Here is a 22,015-nt window from a genome sequence, read left to right as displayed (position 1 = left end):
AAAAAAAAAAAAAAAAAAAGATATATTACAATAAGATGGGAATTACTCCAGGTATGCAAGCTGGTTCAATATTTGAAAAATAACCAATGTAACCTACCATGTCAACATGCTAAAGAAGAAACACCACAATACCAATTGAAGCATTACAATGAGGTAACATTGGTTTGCAACACTATATATATTAATTTTAGGAATATGAATTCACACCTCAAATATATATTATACAAACACAGCACCAAAGTACTAGCAATTCTGTATTACAGCTCTCTGAACCCTCTTTATATTATATTTTGCACCCACTACCACCCCTCTTTTCATAACCTCAATTTTGCTGTTAGAGCCTTGGGATTTTTGTTTTATCTGTTTATTTGAATAAAAGTGGTATTTATCGTTTGCCTTCTGGTTTATTATGCGATCCCCTCTAATTCCAACCATGTTGTTGCAAATGGCTATTTTGTCTTTTTATTGCTGCATTGTATTCCATTAAGAGTGAGGTAACACTGTACATCTTTTTTATACAATAACCTGCTCAGGAGCACTTGTTATTTTCACATTTTGGTTATTATAAATTGTACCATGATTGAAAAGAGGCACAGAAAATTTTTCAAATGAATCTTTTCATATTTTTCAGACAGATATGAATAAGTCAAATTGCTGGATCATATGGTAGATCTCTAACTTTTTAGAGAAACTTGTATATGGTTTTTCATTCAAGTTCTTCATAAGTCTTGGATTTTAACCCTTTCCTGAATGTATGAAGTACAAATATCTTCTATTAAGAGCGTCTTTTTAATGATAGTTTCTTGTATTGCATATCTTCTTAACTAGCTGTAGTCTCATTATTTCTGACTTTATTTCTCTTGCTGTTGGAGCAGAGTCCCCAAAGACATCTTTAAAGTTGAAATTGTGGAGTATATCACTTGTTTTCTTCTGTGTGTTTTATGGGTTCTGGTATTACATCGAAGACTCTGATCCATTTTGAATTATATTTTGTGTATGGTGTCAGGTTCTGCTCTAGTTCCATTCTTTAGAATTTGGCTGCCTCGTTTTCCCAATACTATTTGTTTAAGGTTTTTCTTTTTCCATTGTATGCTCTTGGCTCTTTTGCTGTAAAATACCTGTCATGCGTGTGCTTATTTCTGAACTTTTAAATCTATCCCACTGATCTGTTTTTTAATCTAATACCATACTGTTAACTGAATTACAGCTTTGCATATAGTTTAAAATCAGAAAATATACCTCCTATCTCCATTTTTCTCTAAGGTCATTCCTAATGAAGAACTTACCAATAGTAAGTGAAACAACTTACCAATAGTAACATTAAATTTTAAAAAAGTAGAAACAAAGATCAGGGCTGGCAAATTACAACCAAGTCAACTTGGCTTGCCCTGTTTTTACCAATAATTATCCTGGAACACAACCGCACTAATTTGTTTATATATCATTTACTACTGATTTTACCTTAATAGCAGAGCTATGTAATTCTGCCAGAAAGACCTTGATAAAGCCTAAAATAGTTACTATTTGACCTTTTGCAGAAAAAGGTTTGCTACTTTCTTATTTCTTACTCTATTAAGTTACTATTTAATAGTAAAAACTTGATTTCTACAGCTGAGGCATATTCTTTATCCTAGTTGTCCCAACTAGCCTTAGATCCCAAGATGAGATGAAACAGAATTTAAGAAAATGCTCTCAAGCTGGTAACGGTCAGTGAAATGGGTATTGAAAATGGCCTCAAAGAGTTAAACACCTGTAGAACTAAGTAATATAAAAAGATAATTAAAAGATCAATTACTTACGCTGTATGTGAATGAGCTGCTTTGGCATCTTAAATTCCCCAGGATATATAGACTCATAGTAAGCAATATTACTTTCTGCCTCTGGGACTGGTATAACCATATTATCCCTCTTCTCGCCATACACTTGCTGTGCTGAAATAGCTCGCTGAAGATGGTGTTCCTAAAAAGGAAAAATAGGTAAATTTATGTATTTTTAAAAAAGTAAAACAGAAAGGATAACTTTTTGTACAAAGAAATTTCTGTCCATCAATAAGTATTCTTACAGCTTTAAAGGATACTAATAGTAAAAATGTTTTAAGTAGGAATGAGATTTTATTAGACACATGACATTTTTTCAGTTTAAAGTACCACACACTGCAACTTAAAGTATTATTAAAGATTCCAAAACTTGGCTAAAAATGTTAAGGCTTGCATTTTAAAGAGGAGATTCAAAGAAAAAGGTAAAAATACTTGAACTTAGTATATGAGGAATGCAGGCTATGGAAGAAAAATAATTTATAAATACATGATATGTCAATTTATTTAACCAGACTCTAAATGATAGGGGGAAAACACCCCTAGAAGCAATCTAACTGCTTACCCTCTCCCTAAATGTTGCAAAATCCACTTTTGTATATTACATACAAGACAACTGTGTGGACTTGTGAAAACATCTGCAGGACCATTACAACAGTTAGTGCTCAAAGGTTTATGAGGCTACAATTATATACATTCCTAATATTCTTAGTAACATCTCAATAACCCATTGGTATTTTAAAATTTTTGCCCATCTTCCTATTTCAGGCTATTTACAGATGATATTTACTAAGTTTATTTGCTACTTCCTTTACAAGCTGTTGCTCTTAACTCATTTTCCAAGTGTTGGTTTTTTTTTCTACTGATGTTTAAATACATGGTTCTTTTTAATGTTAAGGATATTAGTCTCATGTAATAATAGATTTTAGAAGTATTTTCTTGAAGTTTGATTTTTTATTTTATTTTTCTTCCATGAAGGAAAAGTTCCATTAGTGAAGTTAGTGTTCTTGTATAGTTTTGCAACACTTACTAACAGGCAGACTGTAGTCAGTTACAAACTGGAATGTGTAAACAAATACTTTCTTTTGTATAGCTCAATTTGATATTTGATTCAGCTGCCTGATGACTTTTGAAAGCCAGTAAAAACTAGTTGCGTAGCGGCTGAGGGAAAGAGGGATGGATGGTGTGACAGAGCAAAGTGAACCTTACATACCCCGGTATATAGTGTGTGGTCATATCTGCTGGCCCTTAATGTACACTGACAGAGAGTGCTTCTGCGAGCTCCAGGTGTCAGTCATAGGCATGCTTTTCTACTCTTAGATACCTTCAATTCTAAAACTTTCTTTGAGCTATGCTCACCATTGATATAATGAACTCAATGGAGGAAACAAAGGCACATTGTTTTTAATTTACATTTTTATTTCCAGCTTAGAACACTATCATCTCTGTATATAGGTGAATATGTTAAGATATGGTTTAAATTTTGTTTTTTTTGTGTTAAGGGAAAGAAAACCACCTGGTTAAATGCCATATATAAAGTCATCTGTTTCCCCTAGTGATTAAAAAATGTCCCATTATAATATCCCCTTGACTTTGGGAGTATTCCTAAACAACATTTTCTGTTCTACTCAACTATCTCTTACACCAATGTAATGTGTTTTAAACAGAGTAGCTACAACTATATTTTATTATCTAGTAAAAGCAATTTCTCCTTATAATTTTTTTTTTTTTTTTAGAATTTTCCAGCTATCTCATTTCATTTTTCTGTAAGAACCAATATGAAACTTTCTACAAGTGCAATGGGATTCCTACAGGTGTTTTGACTTTTGTAGGCAATTTAGTATATGGTGGTTAAAAGAACAATAGCTTTGTAGTCAAGAGTGCTCTGGATTTAAATGCTGGCTTCATGCTTTACTAGCTCTGTGACGTGTCTCAACAACTTAGTACAAGATATTTATCTCAGCAACAGTTTTATTTTCTACAAGTTAATACGTACACTGTAAATGTATATTTAGTGCTTACCATAATCTTGTAGTTATGATAAAATGCCTGAGACAAATTAACTACCAAAAGGATGTTACCAAATATATAACTTTCATTAATGAAAATGAGTTTTTTTAGTGTGATGTTGGTAATAAGCTTTTACTACTACTAAATAGTTAATAATCATTTATTTAACTGTGACATCAAATTTTTATCAACAGTGAATACTTACTGCTTTAAAGTCTTATGTGTGATTTTTAATTTATTTATACAGAACTGGGGTACAGGCCAGAGGTGCAGGGGCAGTGAGAGGACAGAGAAAGAGTGGGGAGGAGAACAGGCAGATCAATGAAGTGCAGTGCTGAGGGGAGCAGCCGGCAGGCCAGGAGAGGTTTGCTGTGCCATGTGGATCACATCCAGGGCAGGGATCAAACTCATGCTGATGTGGCTTTCGCTTTAGTCCTGTGCTTTAACCCACTGCACCACCAGGGAGGGTCCTCTTTGTGACTTTTTTTTTAAAGATTTATTTATTTATTCGTACAGAACTGGGGTACAAGCCAGATGAGGATTCACCAGAGACAGAGTGGGATACAGCACAAGTAGATCAACGAAGTACATTGCTGAGGGGAGCAATGGGCGGGTCAGAAGAGGTCTGCCTCCTCATGTGGATCTCCTGCAGAGCAGATGGGGATCGAACTCATGCAGAAGTGGCTTAAACTTCTTTGTGCTGTGCTTTAACCTGCTGCGCCACTAGGGAGGGTCCTCTTTTGTGACTTTTTACAAAGCATTTCACACAATTTCCTTATCTTTCTCAGTTAAAAAAAGTTCCCCTTAATACATGGAATATAGTGTTAAAATGTGTGCGACACATAAATGGCTCAGTAAAAACCAAAAATCCAGGACTTAGTAAGAAAAAAAATGACTCACACCAAGTATTTGTCCGTTTACTAAGAGCAATAATAAAGGGTTTTAAAAGAGCACCAGAAAAATATTAAATGATATGGAAAAAACATCAAACTATTAAAAGTAAAAAAAGATCTGAAATTGTATGACTACGAAAAGAACTGAAATTCATTATCTGTTCCTTTTAAAAAGACAAACACACATAGAAAAATGTCTTCAAGTAGATGAGCTGACCACAGCTATCTTTATGCTCTCTATTTCTTCTCCTTGCTTCATTTTTTCATAGCTTACCATCCATTGTTATATCCTGTGTTAGTACTTAGTTTGTCATCCTTCTGTACCTACCCACGCTCTCACTAATTAAGCAGCATGCAGATGGGACTTTTGCCTAGTTTGTTTACTGCTAAATAGTTATCCTATAGCAGAGCTAGGCACAGAACTCAGTGTTTAATTATTTGTTGAATAAATACCATGTATCTGTAAATGTACATATATACACACATATACATAAAGTTTCAAAAAATATTTGCCAAATTGTTAACAAGTATCTCCAAGTGGTACAATTTTGAAATAGCTGTTGTAGTTTTATTTTCTAAAAGTTTCATTAATACTTTTAGAAGAAGAAAGTATCTGAGTACATTTTACTACAGGATTCTCTAAAAAAATGGTAATTTATGAAAAGAACATGTGGGTCTATAGTACCTTTCCCATTCGAGCCAATTTAATTCGAGTAAAATGTGAAGCTAAACCAATGTATTAAATTAGAATGTGTTCTGAATTCAATTTAAAATATACTTATTGAATACCTTAGCTAAATATATGAGATGGTCCAACTCTTAATTACAATTACATAAACAGTTATATATACCCACACTTCTCATGTATCAATGAAATTTTTGACTAAGCTATACACAGCAATGAGTAGGTTTCAGCATTACAAAACTGTTCAGTGAAACACTAGATGATTCAATAAAGAGTTTGATAATTTAAGAAAAAAACTGTCAGATTCTAAACTTACTTTTTTTTTTACTTTTAGACTCATGAGTTTATAATATGCTAGTGTAAATTATAGTTTTGTTTTTTTTTTAAACAAGGAAGGATACAGCCACTCTAGGCCTATGACTACAATCATTTTTTAGAAAATACTAAGAGTTCATGGACAACTTTCTCATATAGTTTGGGCTATCTTGAGTAGGACAAAAACTAGAGATTCAGTGCAGAACAGCTGGGCTTAAGCTTTTTTACTAGTTGTCATAAGTCTTTATTTAGTGCCAACTATGTATTTGGCACTTGGAACAACTGTGAATGGAAGTTTTTGACATTGTAGACCTTACACTCATAGGTAAGAGTACAGAAAGTAATCCTAAAAATAAATCTCGAAGTGTTATTTGTGCTATGAATTAAAAGTACAATGTGTTACAGAAAATACACATAGGAAAGGGATTTCAAGGATAATTTTACTTTCACTAGCTCCAAGTGACATTTAATCTACAGTATGCAGAAGGGTAGTTAGTTAAAAGATTGTTTGAAGGGAGGATTACTAGGACTTTGGTAATGGTTTTGGTGTGGTAACATGCATTTGTAGGTGTGAACCTGTACCACTGAAACATACATTGTGCTATAAACCAACCTGACAATAAATTAAATATTGGAGAAAAAGAAAGAAAACAGAAAGGAGGGAGGAGGGGAAGAGAGAAAGGAAGAGCTGTGTTTTTAGTCATGTTTGAAGACCACTTCAAATAGTTTTTGACATTTTAGATGGATTAAGTTTCTTTATATTAGACTATTTTAAAAACGAGGTTCAACTACAATTTAAGTTAATCAGCAAACACCAAGAATAACTTAAAATTCTGATAAAAAACCAGAGGCACAAGATCTTAAATAAACCTGACATTACAGGGAACGAAGTAAACACTTTAAATAATGTTAATAACTCTTTAATATCAATTTTATATAAAATGGAATCAGATGAACCCTAACTGATGACATTAACTCATACTAGAAACAATTACAGGTATTTTCTTTATATAGTAATATGAACAACAACAACAACAATAATTAAAAAAAGAGCGTCAGAAAAGACTGAACACGATATTTAGAAAATTCAGAGGCATACTTTCATGCCTTCATGAATTCTGTTATCATAGCCTTGGGCTCTGACAACACTCACTTTTGTTACTTAAGCTTGCCCAGTACATGGGAAGACCATGGACTTCAGAGACAAATATCCTAGCATAACTCTTTAGCTTTGTTAGATTACATTTTAATAAGTCAGTCTATTACCTATTTTTATTATTTGTAGTATGTAATTTCTTCTTACCCATTTTTTGCTCATCTTTCTCTTTAGCAGAATTTTTTCCCCCTTCTTTTAATCCTCTCTTTGACATTTTGGCTTATCACTAGGAATATTTTTTCCCTTTCAGGTGGTTTAAGCTCTCGTTGTTAAACATTGGTAGTTAATATGAAAGTTAATTTTTATGCGCAACTAGTTAAAGTTAATACCCTCTTAATAAAATTCCAGAAAGCCATTGTAGATTAAGACTTACTCATGGCTTTACAGTCATGTCTGAGATAAGATTCTAGGAGATTCTTGATTCTAGGAGAACCCATTCAATAATTTTTTTTAATTTTTTAAATTTTATAACAGTTTATTTTTACATCATTTTGTACATTTTTTTTTCCATCTCAATTGTAATCCCCGCGGGTTTCCCATCTCCATGTCACCTGTGTGCCATCACCAAAATCCTGTGCACTTCCCCATCCCCCCAACGTTTTTGATCCTATTCCCCACTCCATCCCCAACAAAATGTCTCTGGTATATGGTTGTTCATTATTTTTATTATTTTCTTGCCTGGTCCATTATACTCCTGCTATGAGTGAATTTAAGTTAATTTTAAACAGAGCACAGCACTTACATTTGAGAAGTCAGAAAATATCACTTTCATTAAATAAGGGTGATATTACCTATCTGTAGATAAAACCTATTTGCAGGGACAGTACTGCAAATATACAGTAAATATCTGCTTTGTGTTTTTGCTGACATGTCCCTACCTCATTAGGGAAAATCCCCACTTGTTCTTTAGTCTGGCTTAAAATGTTCTTTTCTCTGCTTCCCCCTAAGGAGAACTTATCCCTCATTTACACTTTTACAGTACTACATTCTATACTTGAGAAACAGTGATGTAATTTATTTCTTTACTACCATCTCCAAAATGTGAGTTCCCTAAGCTTAGATATTATGTCTACTTAATTTTCTTTTATGTTTTCATTTGAAAGATGTATTCTTTTTAAGTATTTGGGGACTCTTTCTTTTTTTAAGGATTAAGGACTAAATGATCATTTTTATAATCTATACACATTTAGTACTCTATTTTGCTTTGTTGCAGGTACTCAGAATTTTATAAGCTATTTTTATAGAAAACTGAGTAACAGTCTGAATAAAATGCATGAAGATACTTCTACTTGCTGTATATTTAGTTCTAATATATATTCACACATTCATTAAACATTTACTTATGTAAATAATGACTATAAAACTTTTAACTTTTTTGGTTAGTGAGTTAAAAGCAATTTTTAAAAAGCAACAATAATGCAGAAAACTCCTCAGGAGGAAATAAGTGATGACTAATTATGTAAAAAGTCAATTAAGAAGTTTAACACCCTTATTATTTATGCATGCAGAGCTAGATTCCATTACTGCTTGAACAAAAAAGGGCTAGGCTGAAATCAGGACCTTTCTAAGAATCAAAACATCAATACCTATTCAGGATCATTGCTTCAGCGAGCATCTCCCAGTTTTTCTACATACAAAAATCTAATTGCTGCTGGCTCATTGTATGAACTTTATAACTGGTTTCCTTGTTTCCTTTTTTGTCTAGTCTTCACAGAGCAGTCAGAGCAATACTATTAATATATACATCAGATCACACCACTCTTCCATTCAAAAGATTTGTTATTTCCTACCTCATTCAGAATGAAAGACAAAATTCTTAAAACTGCTTACAAGGTCTACATGATTTGTACACCAAACCCCCATGGGGTGCCCTTCCCCCAGTTCCTAGCTACCTCTTTGTCATTATTTATTATTCACTTATTTTCCTCTTGTTTCTTATTCTTTGTCAAACTGTGTAGCTACCTCTTTGTCATTATTTATTATTCACTTATTTTCCTCTTGTTTCTTATTCTTTGTCAAACTGTTAAGTAAACATTGCTTTCTCACTTTCAAGTGTTTGTTCAAATCATCTTTACAGACAGATCATTCTTTATCAACTCTCCTACCATAACCTATAAGCATGGTTGGTAATGCTCAATGATGGTAAGGATGTAGAGTAACAATTCTCATACACTGTGACAAAAGTATATGATAGATGTTAGAAAACCAAACATACGCATTCTTCATGTTCCAACATTCCTGTCCTACACAATTACCTGAGAAAGATTAAAACACACAAACAAACCTGATTAAGACTAGTCAGTTTTATTCATAATAGCCCCAAAATGCAAACACAAATGTGCATCATCAGTAGGAGAGAACTATGATAGAGTGACACAATAGTTACTGTCCCACAATAAAACAAATTAACACATTCGGGAGTGAGTAAAAACAGCTTTCCACAAAGCAGTACAGATTCTGTTTTTGTGGAATTTTAAAACAGGTAAATTATGGTTTAAAAAAATCGTAACAGTAGTTGCCTCTGGGGAATGAGTCTTGTATTGATTGGGAAGGGAACAAAGGAATTATCTAGGATAATAATAATGTTCCAGCTATAACTTAGTGGGAGGATGAGTTATATAATTGCATGAATTTGTCAAACTTTAGTTAATAGTCACTAAATATTTATGAATATCACTACATGTAAATTTTACCTCAAAAGAAAAAAACATTGAATTCTTCGAACGACGTGTATGCTAGGTATTTTGTAAAATATATAATGATGCCTGCAATGTACTTCGAAATGAATCAAAAACTTAAGATCAATGGATGATATATAGATGGATGTTAAAGCAATATGTCAATGGTAGAATTTGGTGAGTAGTTATATGGGGGGGGTTCAAAGTAAACATGAAACCACTGTATGTTTCAAAATCTTTCATAATAAAATGCTGCAAAATATATGTAATCTTTCACCCTCAGACCCCCTACACTGCTTACCTTCCTCTACTGCACTTACACCTAGTAAATTTATTGTTTTTATGTCTCTATCTCCAAAATATAAGATTCATGGGAGGTAGGAATTTTTGTTTTGCCTTACCCTAGGTCTAGAACTGTGTCTAACATGTACAAGATTTAATAAATATCTGTTGTATAGATGAGCCAATGAAATCATACCAGATTTAAGGTAAAATTATCCTAGTTCAGACTACACAGAAAAATAAGGAAATAAGATTAAATTCCATCATTAAGAAAAAAATTAAACTTCATTTTGCTTTTGTATTTAAGAAACTCAAAACATAATTAAAATAGTTGAATAAAAGCTAGACTACTTGGCAGAAACAGAACCTGTTATTTTCCCTAAGAAATAAATGGTAAGATTCCAAGACTATTAATCTCTATTCTCCCATGTAAAGCTCAGTATTCTAAAATTTTATTTCTGGAGTATAAAACAGTAAAAGACTTTGGAAGTACAATGGTCTAGTTGTGTTATTCCTTTTCACTGTGAAACACTTGCCAACCTACTACTTTTGCTACAAAATTTGAGATTTAAAACTTATTGGGTGGCATGGTCCTAGGTAACATTAAGTTTAATTTTGTCCCATGTTCTGAAGTCCTGTATTTGTGCCCCTGGCATCTTTCTGCAGTTGGGTTATCAGAGTTATACTTATTGAAATCCTGCACGATAAATACGATATGAGGAAAGAATTATAGTTGCTTTCTAATTTCAGAGGTTAGTCTAATGTGAATGTTTCCCTAATAATTAAAAATTTTAATAAAGTTCAAAAAACTCTTATTTTTGATTATAATACCTTATGCTGATTTCTACACTTTCTAAGTACCTCTCAGATTTTTTTTCATATATTTTTTTAAGTCAATGTCCTAAAGCAAGAGCAACTCTTTAGCATCATGTCAAAAACTAAACATGTCTATATAATCTGGCAGAGAGTATATAGCAAAAGCCATACCAAGACTTAATCCTTGGCCCTTGTACATTCTCATTCTTGCAACTGCATCTTGGATATACTTACACTATTTTTATTAATACTTCTCCTAAAAGTAAATCTTCAGGATTTATATGAATATAAAATTTATGCATGATTAAAATAATGTGGGAAATACTATAATAGATATAATATGAATAGTTCACACATTGTATTTATTATTCATTTCAGACTAAAACTGAAAATCTTTCCCCTTCATTCTTAGCTTTGTATTTGTGGTGATTTTGGTTAGCTTGTTTTATGATTGTATATTGAGGATGTGAGTTAAGAGTATTTTTATATACACCTAGTGGAAGTATAAATTCATTTTACAAACGTTCAAAATGCAAATAACTAGCAATTCTTCAGAAAATTTTTATCCAGAAAGAATAATCAGGTACATGCACAGGTTATCTATACAAAATTAACATTTTAAAACATTACTTATAAAAGAAGGCAATGTATAAAGCAATAGTGAAGGACCAGCTAGTTCAATGTTAGGCATGTGTCTACTGTGTAGTCTTTGAAATTATATAGAATTATTAAAAATTTAGGTAAAAGTCTGATGATACTTTACATAATATTAATTAGGTATACCTGTGTATAACCATACACATACACAAAAATTATGTATGCAAAAGCACACACAAGCTAACATATGAGTTAAAACTAAAAATGTTAAAGAGAAAATTTTCTTCCTTTTCTTAACTAACACCAAGTTCTGTGGTTTCACCAAAAACATAAACTGCCCAGTGGCAACTGCTGAAGCTATGTCTTCCTAAAACTGCTAAAAATTAAAGCAGTGTTGATAGTTTCAAACATAAATTATAATTGTTTTGCTCAAATTCACTCCACCTTTGTGTAAGTAGATGAAGATATATCATTTATTTCATAATTTTAAGTTACTCTAAATTAATGTTATTATTATATACCTCAAAGCACTGCAAGGAAATGAAGTTTCTTACTTTATTAAACTACCTTACCAAATAGGAATGTGTGTATTTACACCAGATCACATTTTAATGTCAGAAACCTGAACAGGAACACCCATTTTGCTATTCAGTAACTGGTACTTAGTCTAAATTTCAAGGATAGAGGCAATAAGAAATGTAAGCAGACCTCTAAGCACACTACCTATCACACACTTACTAATTTTTCATAATATAAATGAAAGCAACTTAACCTTTGTTTCCACAGTAGTAAAGAGCAGAAAATATTATCAGAGATTGCTTTGAGTATTAAATGAAGTCATACCCATAAAGTTCTGGTATAATATATCCAAATTATACAAGTTATAATAAAACCAATTTGAAAAGATGTATCTTTTCTCATATTCATCCTGCAAAATACATTTTAAAATTATTTATTATGCTTATAGCACTGGAGTACAGGCCAGAGGTGTGGAGGGTGATTCATCTGAGACAGTGTGTGGAGCAAATGTACTGAAATACACTGCTGAGGGGAGCAGTAGGTGGGTCAGGAAAGGTCTGCCATGCCATGTGGGTCACCTCCCTGAGGGTTGAACTTATGCTGCAGTGGCTTGAGAGCTTCATAGTGCAGTGCTTCAACCTTTAGCGCCACCAGGGAGGCCCCCAAAAGACATTTTAATGCTCTAATTTTTACTGTCAAACTGTCACTGTAACTCTAATACCTAAAGATAATCAAATCACTTAGAACTTTAGAACTGTAAACAAATTCAGGAACCATACTGTAGTGATTACAACCAGTTACTTTTTTTGGGCTTTTACAAGAATGAGATAGTTCTACACATGCTAATAAAAAAAAAAAAAGATGATATATCACATAATAAGGAAGTTGTGTTCTTCCAATTCTCTTGACCAAGTTAATGTCAGTAATTCAGCTCAAAGATTTCTTACACCATTAATCATCCCCAAAGGAAGAGATAACGTACTGGAACCATTTTAGCTTTAATGCTACCTGAATTAAATCTGGTTTCCTGGCGGTAGGGGCAACTAATTGTACAACTTTAACAAAATACTTATCTTTAGCTGCTTCAGGCTTAATACTAAGACATTCAAACTATTATCTCTAGTTGGTATTTAGGCAAGAGAAATAATTTCACCTAGCAAAGTGTCTTTAGGATCATATAAACAGTGTACACATTCTCTTATTTTATAGCAAAAAGAGATGAAATAACTCAAGCAAATAAACTTCCAGGTACTTGTCTCCTACAAAAATATTTAGTACATGCTAAAGTTTGTCTTTCATAGTTACATTAAATTTGATCAGAATTAAGTTGCTTTTTCTATACCTAAGCAAGAGTAAACAACATTACTTTTTTAATTTCACTTCAAAAAAAACCGTGGCAAACAGACAGTAAATTATTATTATTTTTTGTTCTATAAAGCTAAATCAACTTTCTAGTAGTAACTGAAAAAGAAGATTGGTAATACAACACCTGTATTTAGATTTATGGTTACTTCAATCTGACCATGATAACTAAAACACACCTTCCGTTGAGATACTTGTAGTATAATCTAGAGAAAATTATTGCCAGATGCACAATTTACTTCTTATGAAAAAAGACAAAAACAGATAAGAAAGATCTATACAAGTCTGACATCTATGCTTGCAAATGTCTTCTAACACTGAGGGGATAGTTTAGCAACACAACACTGTCAGAAATCTAAGGAGTAGTAGTAAGTATTGGGCTGCCGGAAGCCATGATGCATTTTCACAAAGAAAATAGAACAAACTGTTTCCAACAACCCAATCTATTTCCTTCCATTTTCTCTCTCACAGTACACAAAGATGAATCCTACTCATAAAACCATGAGTTTTTAGTTCTGCCCACCAAATTATTTCTAATTGTGCTTTTCACCCATTCTTCTGTTGGTGGGGCAAGATGGCTGTTTGGCCAATGAGCTATTATGAGTAAAAGCCATTTAGATTACTTGTAGACCAGGTATTTTAATAACTAGTGAAAGATGTGAAACAAAAAAACCCCTTCCACTTATCACCATGTTTGAATGTTGAATGCTCCATCAGCCTGGTTGCTCAACTAATCCATGAAAAATATTTACCATGAATGAGAAATAAACTTTTGAGGTTATAACTTACTTTATCACTACTGACATAAATTAGCCCCAGAAGTGGGACACTGTTGTAACTAAAAGACTGAAATGCCTGTCATTAGCATGAAAGCCAGGGAGCAAGCAAACAACTCAAGAGGCTGGGGGGATGCCAATTCTTATTAAACAATACAAAATATTTGGTCAAAGTTATATTAATTTGAAAAGCAGACAGTATTCTTGTTAATAAACCTGCATTTCTAAGAAGTTTAAAAGATGACATTAAGTATGCTGACTGTTCTCATTAGGTTTGTATTATAAGACAAAACAAAAACAAAAACAAAAACAAACAAAAAAACCAAATAGCCAAAATACGGGACCAATTTGTAGCAGGAAAGAGGAGAGTGCAAAACTAAAGGAAATTGCAGTGACTGAATCGTGTTTCTCAACCTCAAGCCATAAATGTAAAAATCAAGAAGGCCCTTGACTTTTAACAACAAATAAGAGGCATCAGCCTTGGGGTAATATGGTTCAAATGGAGGTTATGTCCATGACAGTGTTAAAACATTTGAATGGATTAACAATTCTTAGGGCAGAGACCCAATTAAAGTCATGAGATGAGGTTAACGCTTTCAGCTGAACAAAATGCTTAGCGGAAAAGAAAGACAAAAGACACTAAGGCAGCTTTTCCAGCATAAGTCAAAAGAATTACAGTATCAGCTCTGGAGACAGACATATAGTAAAGAACCGATTACAGCTATTGGCACACTAATTGGAAAGAGAAACCTACAAAATGGCTGCCAACAAACAAAAAGCAAAATTCTAGATTAAAATCTGATTTATAAATCTTAAAAAAAAAAGTATAGTTAGAACTCCAATAATTTTTATAGTCAGGCAAGGAGTTGGCTATAAAACACTTTAACCCTCAAATGGTGTATTTTCCTACTACTTCAGATGAAGGCTAATGATAGAAAAGGAAGACTCTCTTAGAACAATGCCAAGAGTCTCAAAAGACAATTGGGCCTTCCCTCGTAGTGCAGCAGATTAAGGCACAGCACTATAAAGCCACTTCAGTGTGAGTTTGATTCCCAGTCAGGGAGGTGATCCACATAGTGTGGCAGACCTCTCCTGACCAGCCAACTGCTCCCCTCAGCAGTGTACTTCATCAATCAGCCTGTTTTGCAGCCCACTCTGTCTCTGGTGAATCCTCTCACCTTCACTGCATCTCTGGCCTGTACCCCAAAAGACAATGAATGCACAGGGGAGCCCCTGTAGGGAGTAGACTATGCCTAAACGAAGAATTTCTCTATATCCTGGGGATGAAGGCCATGGTAAAGTCAATCTGGTGGGGCTGTGGATCTGGGACTGCTCTATAATTTTTACACTTCTGTTATCCAAGTGGGACTTTTTGTTGTGATTACGTCTAGTTATTCAAATGTGTATTGGGTATGTGTATCTGTGAGGATGGTGGTGAGGGTTTGGTGGTATGCAGATAACTTCATTTCCAGATCTCCAGATCCAGAAGGAATGCATCCAGACCCCATGTAGAGAATACTGTTAATCACTTGGCAATCCTAATACTTCAAGATTGATGATGTTTAGCTAGGACTTTCAGACTGGCTTCACCGGGGAAGAGATGAATATTTTTTCCTCTGTGGGAAAGAAAATGATCTCAATCTTTGGTTGACCAGAAGATTTGTCATTAAAATTGTTTACTAAATTATTTCTGTATGAATATTTTTTCCTCTGTGGGAAAGAAAATGATCTCAATCTTTGGTTGACCAGAGATCTGTCATTAGAATTGTTTACTAAATTATTTTTGTTAACAACTTCTGGTCATATGGGAGACTTATACCTCCTGGTGTCTTTATGATTAGGTAAAGCTACATGACTACTTTGGCCAAGAAGTTGTGAGCTGAGGGGATCGGTAACTTCTGGCCAATGAGTAATTACTATAAACATGAGATATTCTGGAGCTTTCGTCTATTATAGCACCCAGCAATGTTCAGAAAGAAAAATGCTGTCAGCTGGGATCACAGGTAATGTAGAACGGAACCCCTAAAACAACCCAATAGGCAATACAGTGCAAGAATCAATTCTTGTTAATAAAGCCACCTTGACTGTAGGATTGCATGTTCCTAACACAACACAATCTTTTTTTTTTGTATCTTGTCTGATAGAGAAACCCTTAACCTCATTAAATACTCAGCAAGAGGCAAGCTTGTAAATCAGAGTACAAATTTCTTCTACAAATGATGAAAGTGAGGTTAAGTAGTTAAATGTCTAGTTACAGTAACCACATGCCAGAAAAAATTAACGGAACCATCATTATCCTCAGGTAATTCTAAATTACTGTGGGAGTTATGCTTTCAATCTCTAAACATAGCTCTGGGATGGAGTGAACTATAAATATACAGGTAAACAACATGCCAATCAAGTCATTCAACAAATAATGGAGACATTAAGCTCCAATGCTAAAGGGACCTGGAGATGAGTCATGTGGTTAAAGTAATCAAAAAACCACATAAATGAAATGGAAGTTTACAATGGTAATTGCTAAAAGATGTGATATTACAGAAGCATATAACAGATGTAGGCAAATGGGCAAGTAACTAAGGAAGTGACTTTAAGCTAAGATCTGAGTCAATGGGAGATTACTGAAACAACCTGTAAGGGAGTAACTTACTGACTGAAGCAATCAGTAAGTAGTAAGTGGCAACAAAGGAGAAATGATGCTGTAGGTGGAGGAAATGTAAATGCTTTGGAGGAAAAGAAAGGTGGTAAAAGTCAGATTATGTAAGGCCTAGTACATAAGCACAATAAGAGTTACAGGCTTTTAGCCAGAGGTGACACAGAAGTTTTCAAAAGACCACTGGTTGTTTTAGGAATACAGGATAAAGCGATAAATGTAGGCGTGGGGAGAGTGCTAATTAGGAAGGCATGTAAATCTAGGCAAGAGATGCTAGTACCTTTAATTAGGGAGGTAGCAATGGAGATTTTAACATTTGTTTAGGAAATTAAATACTACGTATGGTTTTTAAAAAATATTCATATTAAAAGATTTTAAAGATTTATTTATTTATACATACAGAACTGGGGTACAGGCCAGAGGTGCAGGTGTGGTGAGAAGATTCACCAGAGCCAGAGTGGGGCGGAGATAAGGCAGATCAATGAAGTACACTGCTGAGGTGAGCAGTGGGCGGGTCAGGAGAGGTCTGCCACACCATGTGGATCACCTCCAGGGCCAGGATCAAACTCATACTTCTTAGCTTCTTAGCTGTGCTTTAACCCACTGTACCATCAGGGAGGGCCCATGTTCAGATAATTTTATTTACTGCATTGTGATTCACAGTAAATTTGGATACACTAAATATAGTGAAAGGACAATGTAACACAAATTTGTTACAGTTAAAATAACTAATTTATATCACAAGAATGCCTTGCCAATGGGACCAGGTATTATTGCTTCTGGATATACTCTAGAAATGAATGGTTATCTTGTTTCAAGATACTTCATTAAACATTAGATTATTTCCCAAATGATATGGTATACTGGCTAGACCTGAACTGCAGAAATCAGATTTTCTTTTTAAGATTTATTTATTTATTTATTCATACAGAACTGGGTACAGGCCAGAGGTTCAGGGGCGGTGAGAGGATTCACCAGAGACAGAGTGGGGAGCAGAACAGGCAGATCGATGAAGTACACTGCTGAGGGGAGCAGCGGGGATCAAACTCTTGTAGAAGTGGCTTTAGCTTCTTAGTGCTGTGCTTTAACCCGCTGCGCCACGAGGGAGGGCCAGAAATCATATTTTTTAAAATTCAAATTTAAGGTGTATCCACACACACAGTCAGGAAAAAGAGAAAACTTGCAAGCTGGCCATAGACTTGAGGGAACTATGGGGATGGGGAGGAAGAGGGATCAAAAGAGGAGAGGGAAGAGCTCAAGACACTATGGTGATTGTTTATTGGTGATGTGGTGGAAGAACTATAGGGACTACACCTAAAGGGATAATAATGACGTTAAAAAATAAAATATGAAAAAATAAGAAAGATAACAAATTTAACATTTATTCCAGAAAAGGTTTAAGGGGATGTGTCAATACACTGGAAATAAAGGAACAACACTGTAATGTAACTATTTTCTTACTCGTTGTGAAAAATATTAGGCATCCTTGAACTACAGAAGAATAAAGGATTCAATGAAAATTTTACATGAAAAAAATCAGTCCTAAAAATACAAAAAACAGGGACAAGTTAATCAAGTCACAAACTTCCCTTTAATCTACCCCACATTAAAAACAAAACCAAACCAGAAGTGTTTCATCATTAGAGAGAATTTCTGAAGTATATATTCTGTAAGACCACAGCACAAATTTACAGACAAAAGATAAAAGAATTCAATAGATGTGTCAAAATAGTGTGTACAGGCCCTCCCTGGTGGTGCAGCGGGTTAAAGCACAGCACTAAGAAGCTAAAGTCACTTCAGCATGAGTTTGATCCCCGCCCTGGAGGTGACCACATGGAGTGGCAGACCTCTCCTGACCCGCCCGCTGCTCCCCTCAGCAGTGTACTTTGTTGATCTGCCTGTTCTGCTCCCCACTCTGTCTCTGGTGAATCCTTTCACCGCCCCTGCATCTCTGGCCTGTACCCGTTCTGTATGCATAAAAAATAAATGTTAAAAAAAAGAAAAAATAATGGGTAAAAAACCCCAAGGAAAAAAGGAATCAAAGAATGTGTTTTTATGGAAATGATTCTAAAATAGTTCCTGGTATACAGAAAAAAGAGGCCACTTTTTTATTTAACTTAACTTATTGAAATTATATTACAAAGGAAAAAAATTCATATAGAATTCTCATATGTAGTGTTGTCACTATAGCAGACAAATAGAAAACTTCAGGAAAGGCAGTAGTAGTCAAAATCTTTCAAGATGTTTTCAGATCCAAAAAGGAATTTAAGAATTTAAACTTTACAAAAATAATTTACATTTTATTTATATTTATTTCAAATGGGTAGAGATGACTTCAGATTTTAATGCTGCAAGTTGGCTTATAGTTTTATTAGACTTTAAGTGATAACATAAACACTACTATCCATATCACTTTTTTTCCTGATCTTTTAAGGACCTAAAAGTTGTCTGATTGTTTTACGTACTATAAGAATTATAAGCCACTTAAAGAAGACATGTCTGTTGACCCCATATAGAGCATTATCCTTTGTATAAATTTACAAATATTTGATAAATCAACCAAGTATAAAATAAGTACTTCAGGCCCAGTGTTTAGCAAAACATATATTTTTCTGGCTTAAAGTTTTGCTTGAATTATTAGAATGTCTCATGTCCTTTTCAATATTACAAAAATACATGAAAACTATAGCTTAAATCCCACTTTATTAGCCTCACTCACTTAAAAAGTGGTTAAAATATATCTGTGGTTACTATTTTAGAATACAAATAAAGTACCTAGATTTCCCAGGTATATATGGACATTAATTCAACAAACCTTGAATATACAATATCAAGCCTTCAAGATATAATTGTTTCTGGCTTCAAAGGGCCTATAGTGTAATAAAGGAAACACTGATATAAATAAAAATTCATGGCTGTAGTAGGGCTTGGAAAGTACAAGTTAAGAAAGTATTCATGAAGTTGACAGAAATTAGTTTGTTAAATTAACATGGGAAAAGGAAAACATTTTGGATAAAGAGGAGCAGTTGAAACTAAAGATAAGAAAACATTAAATATTAGCAGGTTAGTTTACTGTTTGTGGCAGCTAGATTCCAGATAGTCCCCAATGATCCTGACATAGTCCCACTTATACTATACTGCTCTTGGTCTTTGTGTGACCAATAACAGGTGGTAGAAATGATGGTATTTCACATTCAAAGTCTATGGTTCAGAAAGGATTGTGATTCTATGTCTTAGGTGCTCTCAATTGAACAACTCTCTCTTGGATCTCTAACTCTGGGGAAGCCAGAAGTCAGAATGTGAGGACTTGCAGTTAGTCAATGCAGATGGCTGCGTGAGAACAGAAACCTCTGGCCTGAGTGAGCATGAAAGCAGGTTCTTCAGTTGAGAGGACTACAAATCCAGAACAGGTTTTCTGTAGTCAAACTGCTCCTAGATTCCTGATCCTCAGAAAATGAATTTAATGTCTGTTGTTTTTAAGCTGCTAAATTTGGGAGATAGTCATACAGAAATAGATAACTAACATATGTTGGTACTCAGCATCCCCACTGTACAAGAAGACTAATATACTGGAGTGGCTTTGAAACAAAACCAAATGAGGACAGCATTACTGAAGAAGCTGATAATAAAACCTCCTGAAGTTTCATCAGGCTGCAAGAGAGCAAAGTTAGATGTTACAGGAAGCTAGAGGAAGGAGTACTTCTGTCAAGGAGCAGCAGAAAGTTTAAACACAGTCACATTTAGTTATGCAAAAAGTAGGGGGAAAAATCACCTACTGAGTAATTTTGCTAAGGAGATTTTCACCCAGAGTTGAAAGTGCTGCCTGTTTTACTACTATATATGGTAAAAAATGAGAAGAAATAAACTAAGTGAAGAACTGTTAAAGAGAAGCCAGGACTTGATGCTTTCGAAAATTTGCAGTCTCTCTAGATTGCAAACACTAAAATTTACAAATGAATTCTAAGCCAAGATTATATCTAGAGTGCCACTAGAAAAGACCAGCTCTAAAAAGCAAGATGAGGGAGTGACCATCAATCTTTTAAGACCTCAAACTGTTATCAAAGACCTGGTCTCAGAGAACTATTCAGTTAGTTCTACAGAGTACCTGCCAATTAGAACTATGTACTTCAAAGATTCTCTCAATCAAACAATGAGGCTTTTAAGATGCTTGAGTGTTGTCTCTGGACAGAAATTCAAGGTAGTAAAAGACTTATCTAAACAAGACTTATAAATGTGGCTTTCGGCTAGTGGAATGGTGACCAATAAAATTCATAAAGACCCACAAAGTTTTGAAAAATTATGTATTCAGGAACACTGACAGTTTGAACTGAAACTGACAATACAAACAAAACAAGACAACAACAAAACCATCCAAAAGGGCTTCAGAGTCCCTAGATCTTGGAAAGAAGATAAGAAACTTAGTAGCAATCAGTGCTACCTTTCCCGAAAAAGGAAGGATGAACAGAGGACAGACCCAAATGCCCCAAAGGGCAAAACTGAGAGCCTTTGGTGAATTACACCTTGGAAGTAACTTCCAACATCTGCCTCACTCTACTTCAGAAAAGCTAAATGCTACAGATGAGGGACTTCCTCAGGCTTACCCAACTATGAGTCCCTTTGAATAGGAATTAATTTTAGTGGTCATCCTAGGTCTGAAAGGAGCGAGTGGTGTGAGCAATTATCTCCACAACTGTAAAGTTGGAGGAAATCAGTAGTGAAAGCTGTACTTAAGGAACTACACATGGAAAGTCTCAACTGTAACTGAAAAATCAATGTGGATGAAATTTTGGAATGTGAGTTGACATAGTAAAGGAATGAGACTTTAAAGGTTGGGTGGGATGTTAATTTTGACCTCCAATGATTTTCATCTCCTGGTACTGATTGTTGTTTAGTTTCCTCCCAAACCCACTTTAAACCAGGGTTGGTCAGTGTAAAACATGCATGATAAAAGTAGCAGTATGCAAATCCTCAAACTGGGCCATAAAAGACCATGATTTCTATCATACACGCTCATTAGGGATCGCTCAGAAGTTAAGTCTGCTACCATGTTGCAAGGACACTAAGACAGACAGATGCTCATGTCAGGAAGCGACTGAGGCTAATAACCATGTTAGTGAAACTTGTAAGAAAAATTCTTTAGATTCACTCAGCCTTTGGAAGTCAACAGTTCAGCCAACAGCTTTATTGGAATCTTAAGGAAAATCCTGGACTAATATCAATTAGATAACCTGCTTTTAGATTTTTAGTCCTCAGAAACTATGAGATAGTATTGTATTAAGAAGCTAAGTTTGGCTCTCCCTGGTGGCGTAGTGGGTTAAAGTACAGCACTAAGAAGCTTAAGCCACTTCTGCATGAGTTCGATAACCGCCTGCCCCAGAGGAGACCCACATGGCGTGGCAGACCTCTCCTGACCCGCCCGCTGTTCCCCTCAGGAGTGTACTTTATAGATATGCCTATTC

The 22,015-nt window shown here is 34.4% G+C and overlaps 1 protein-coding gene across 2 annotated transcripts in view; it reads right to left on the bottom strand.

Moving 5' to 3' along the window:
• The window catches only part of EPC1 (enhancer of polycomb homolog 1 (Drosophila)), a 60,365-nt gene that overhangs the window by 26,164 nt on the left and 12,186 nt on the right, over nucleotides 1-22,015 (bottom strand). For both annotated transcript variants that reach the window (XM_004691176.1, XM_004691177.1), the window contains exon 2: nucleotides 1,800-1,959. In XM_004691176.1, the coding sequence (XP_004691233.1) occupies nucleotides 1,800-1,959 (160 nt within the window). The remainder of the gene's footprint in view (nucleotides 1-1,799; nucleotides 1,960-22,015) is intronic.

The sequence above is a fragment of the Condylura cristata genome, unplaced genomic scaffold (assembly GCF_000260355.1).
Source record: "Condylura cristata isolate star-nosed mole 26May11 unplaced genomic scaffold, ConCri1.0 scaffold00030, whole genome shotgun sequence".
NCBI lineage: Eukaryota > Metazoa > Chordata > Mammalia > Eulipotyphla > Talpidae > Condylura > Condylura cristata.
The sequence above is the reverse complement of the archived record's forward strand: the minus strand, read 5'-3'. Positions and strand labels throughout refer to the sequence as shown.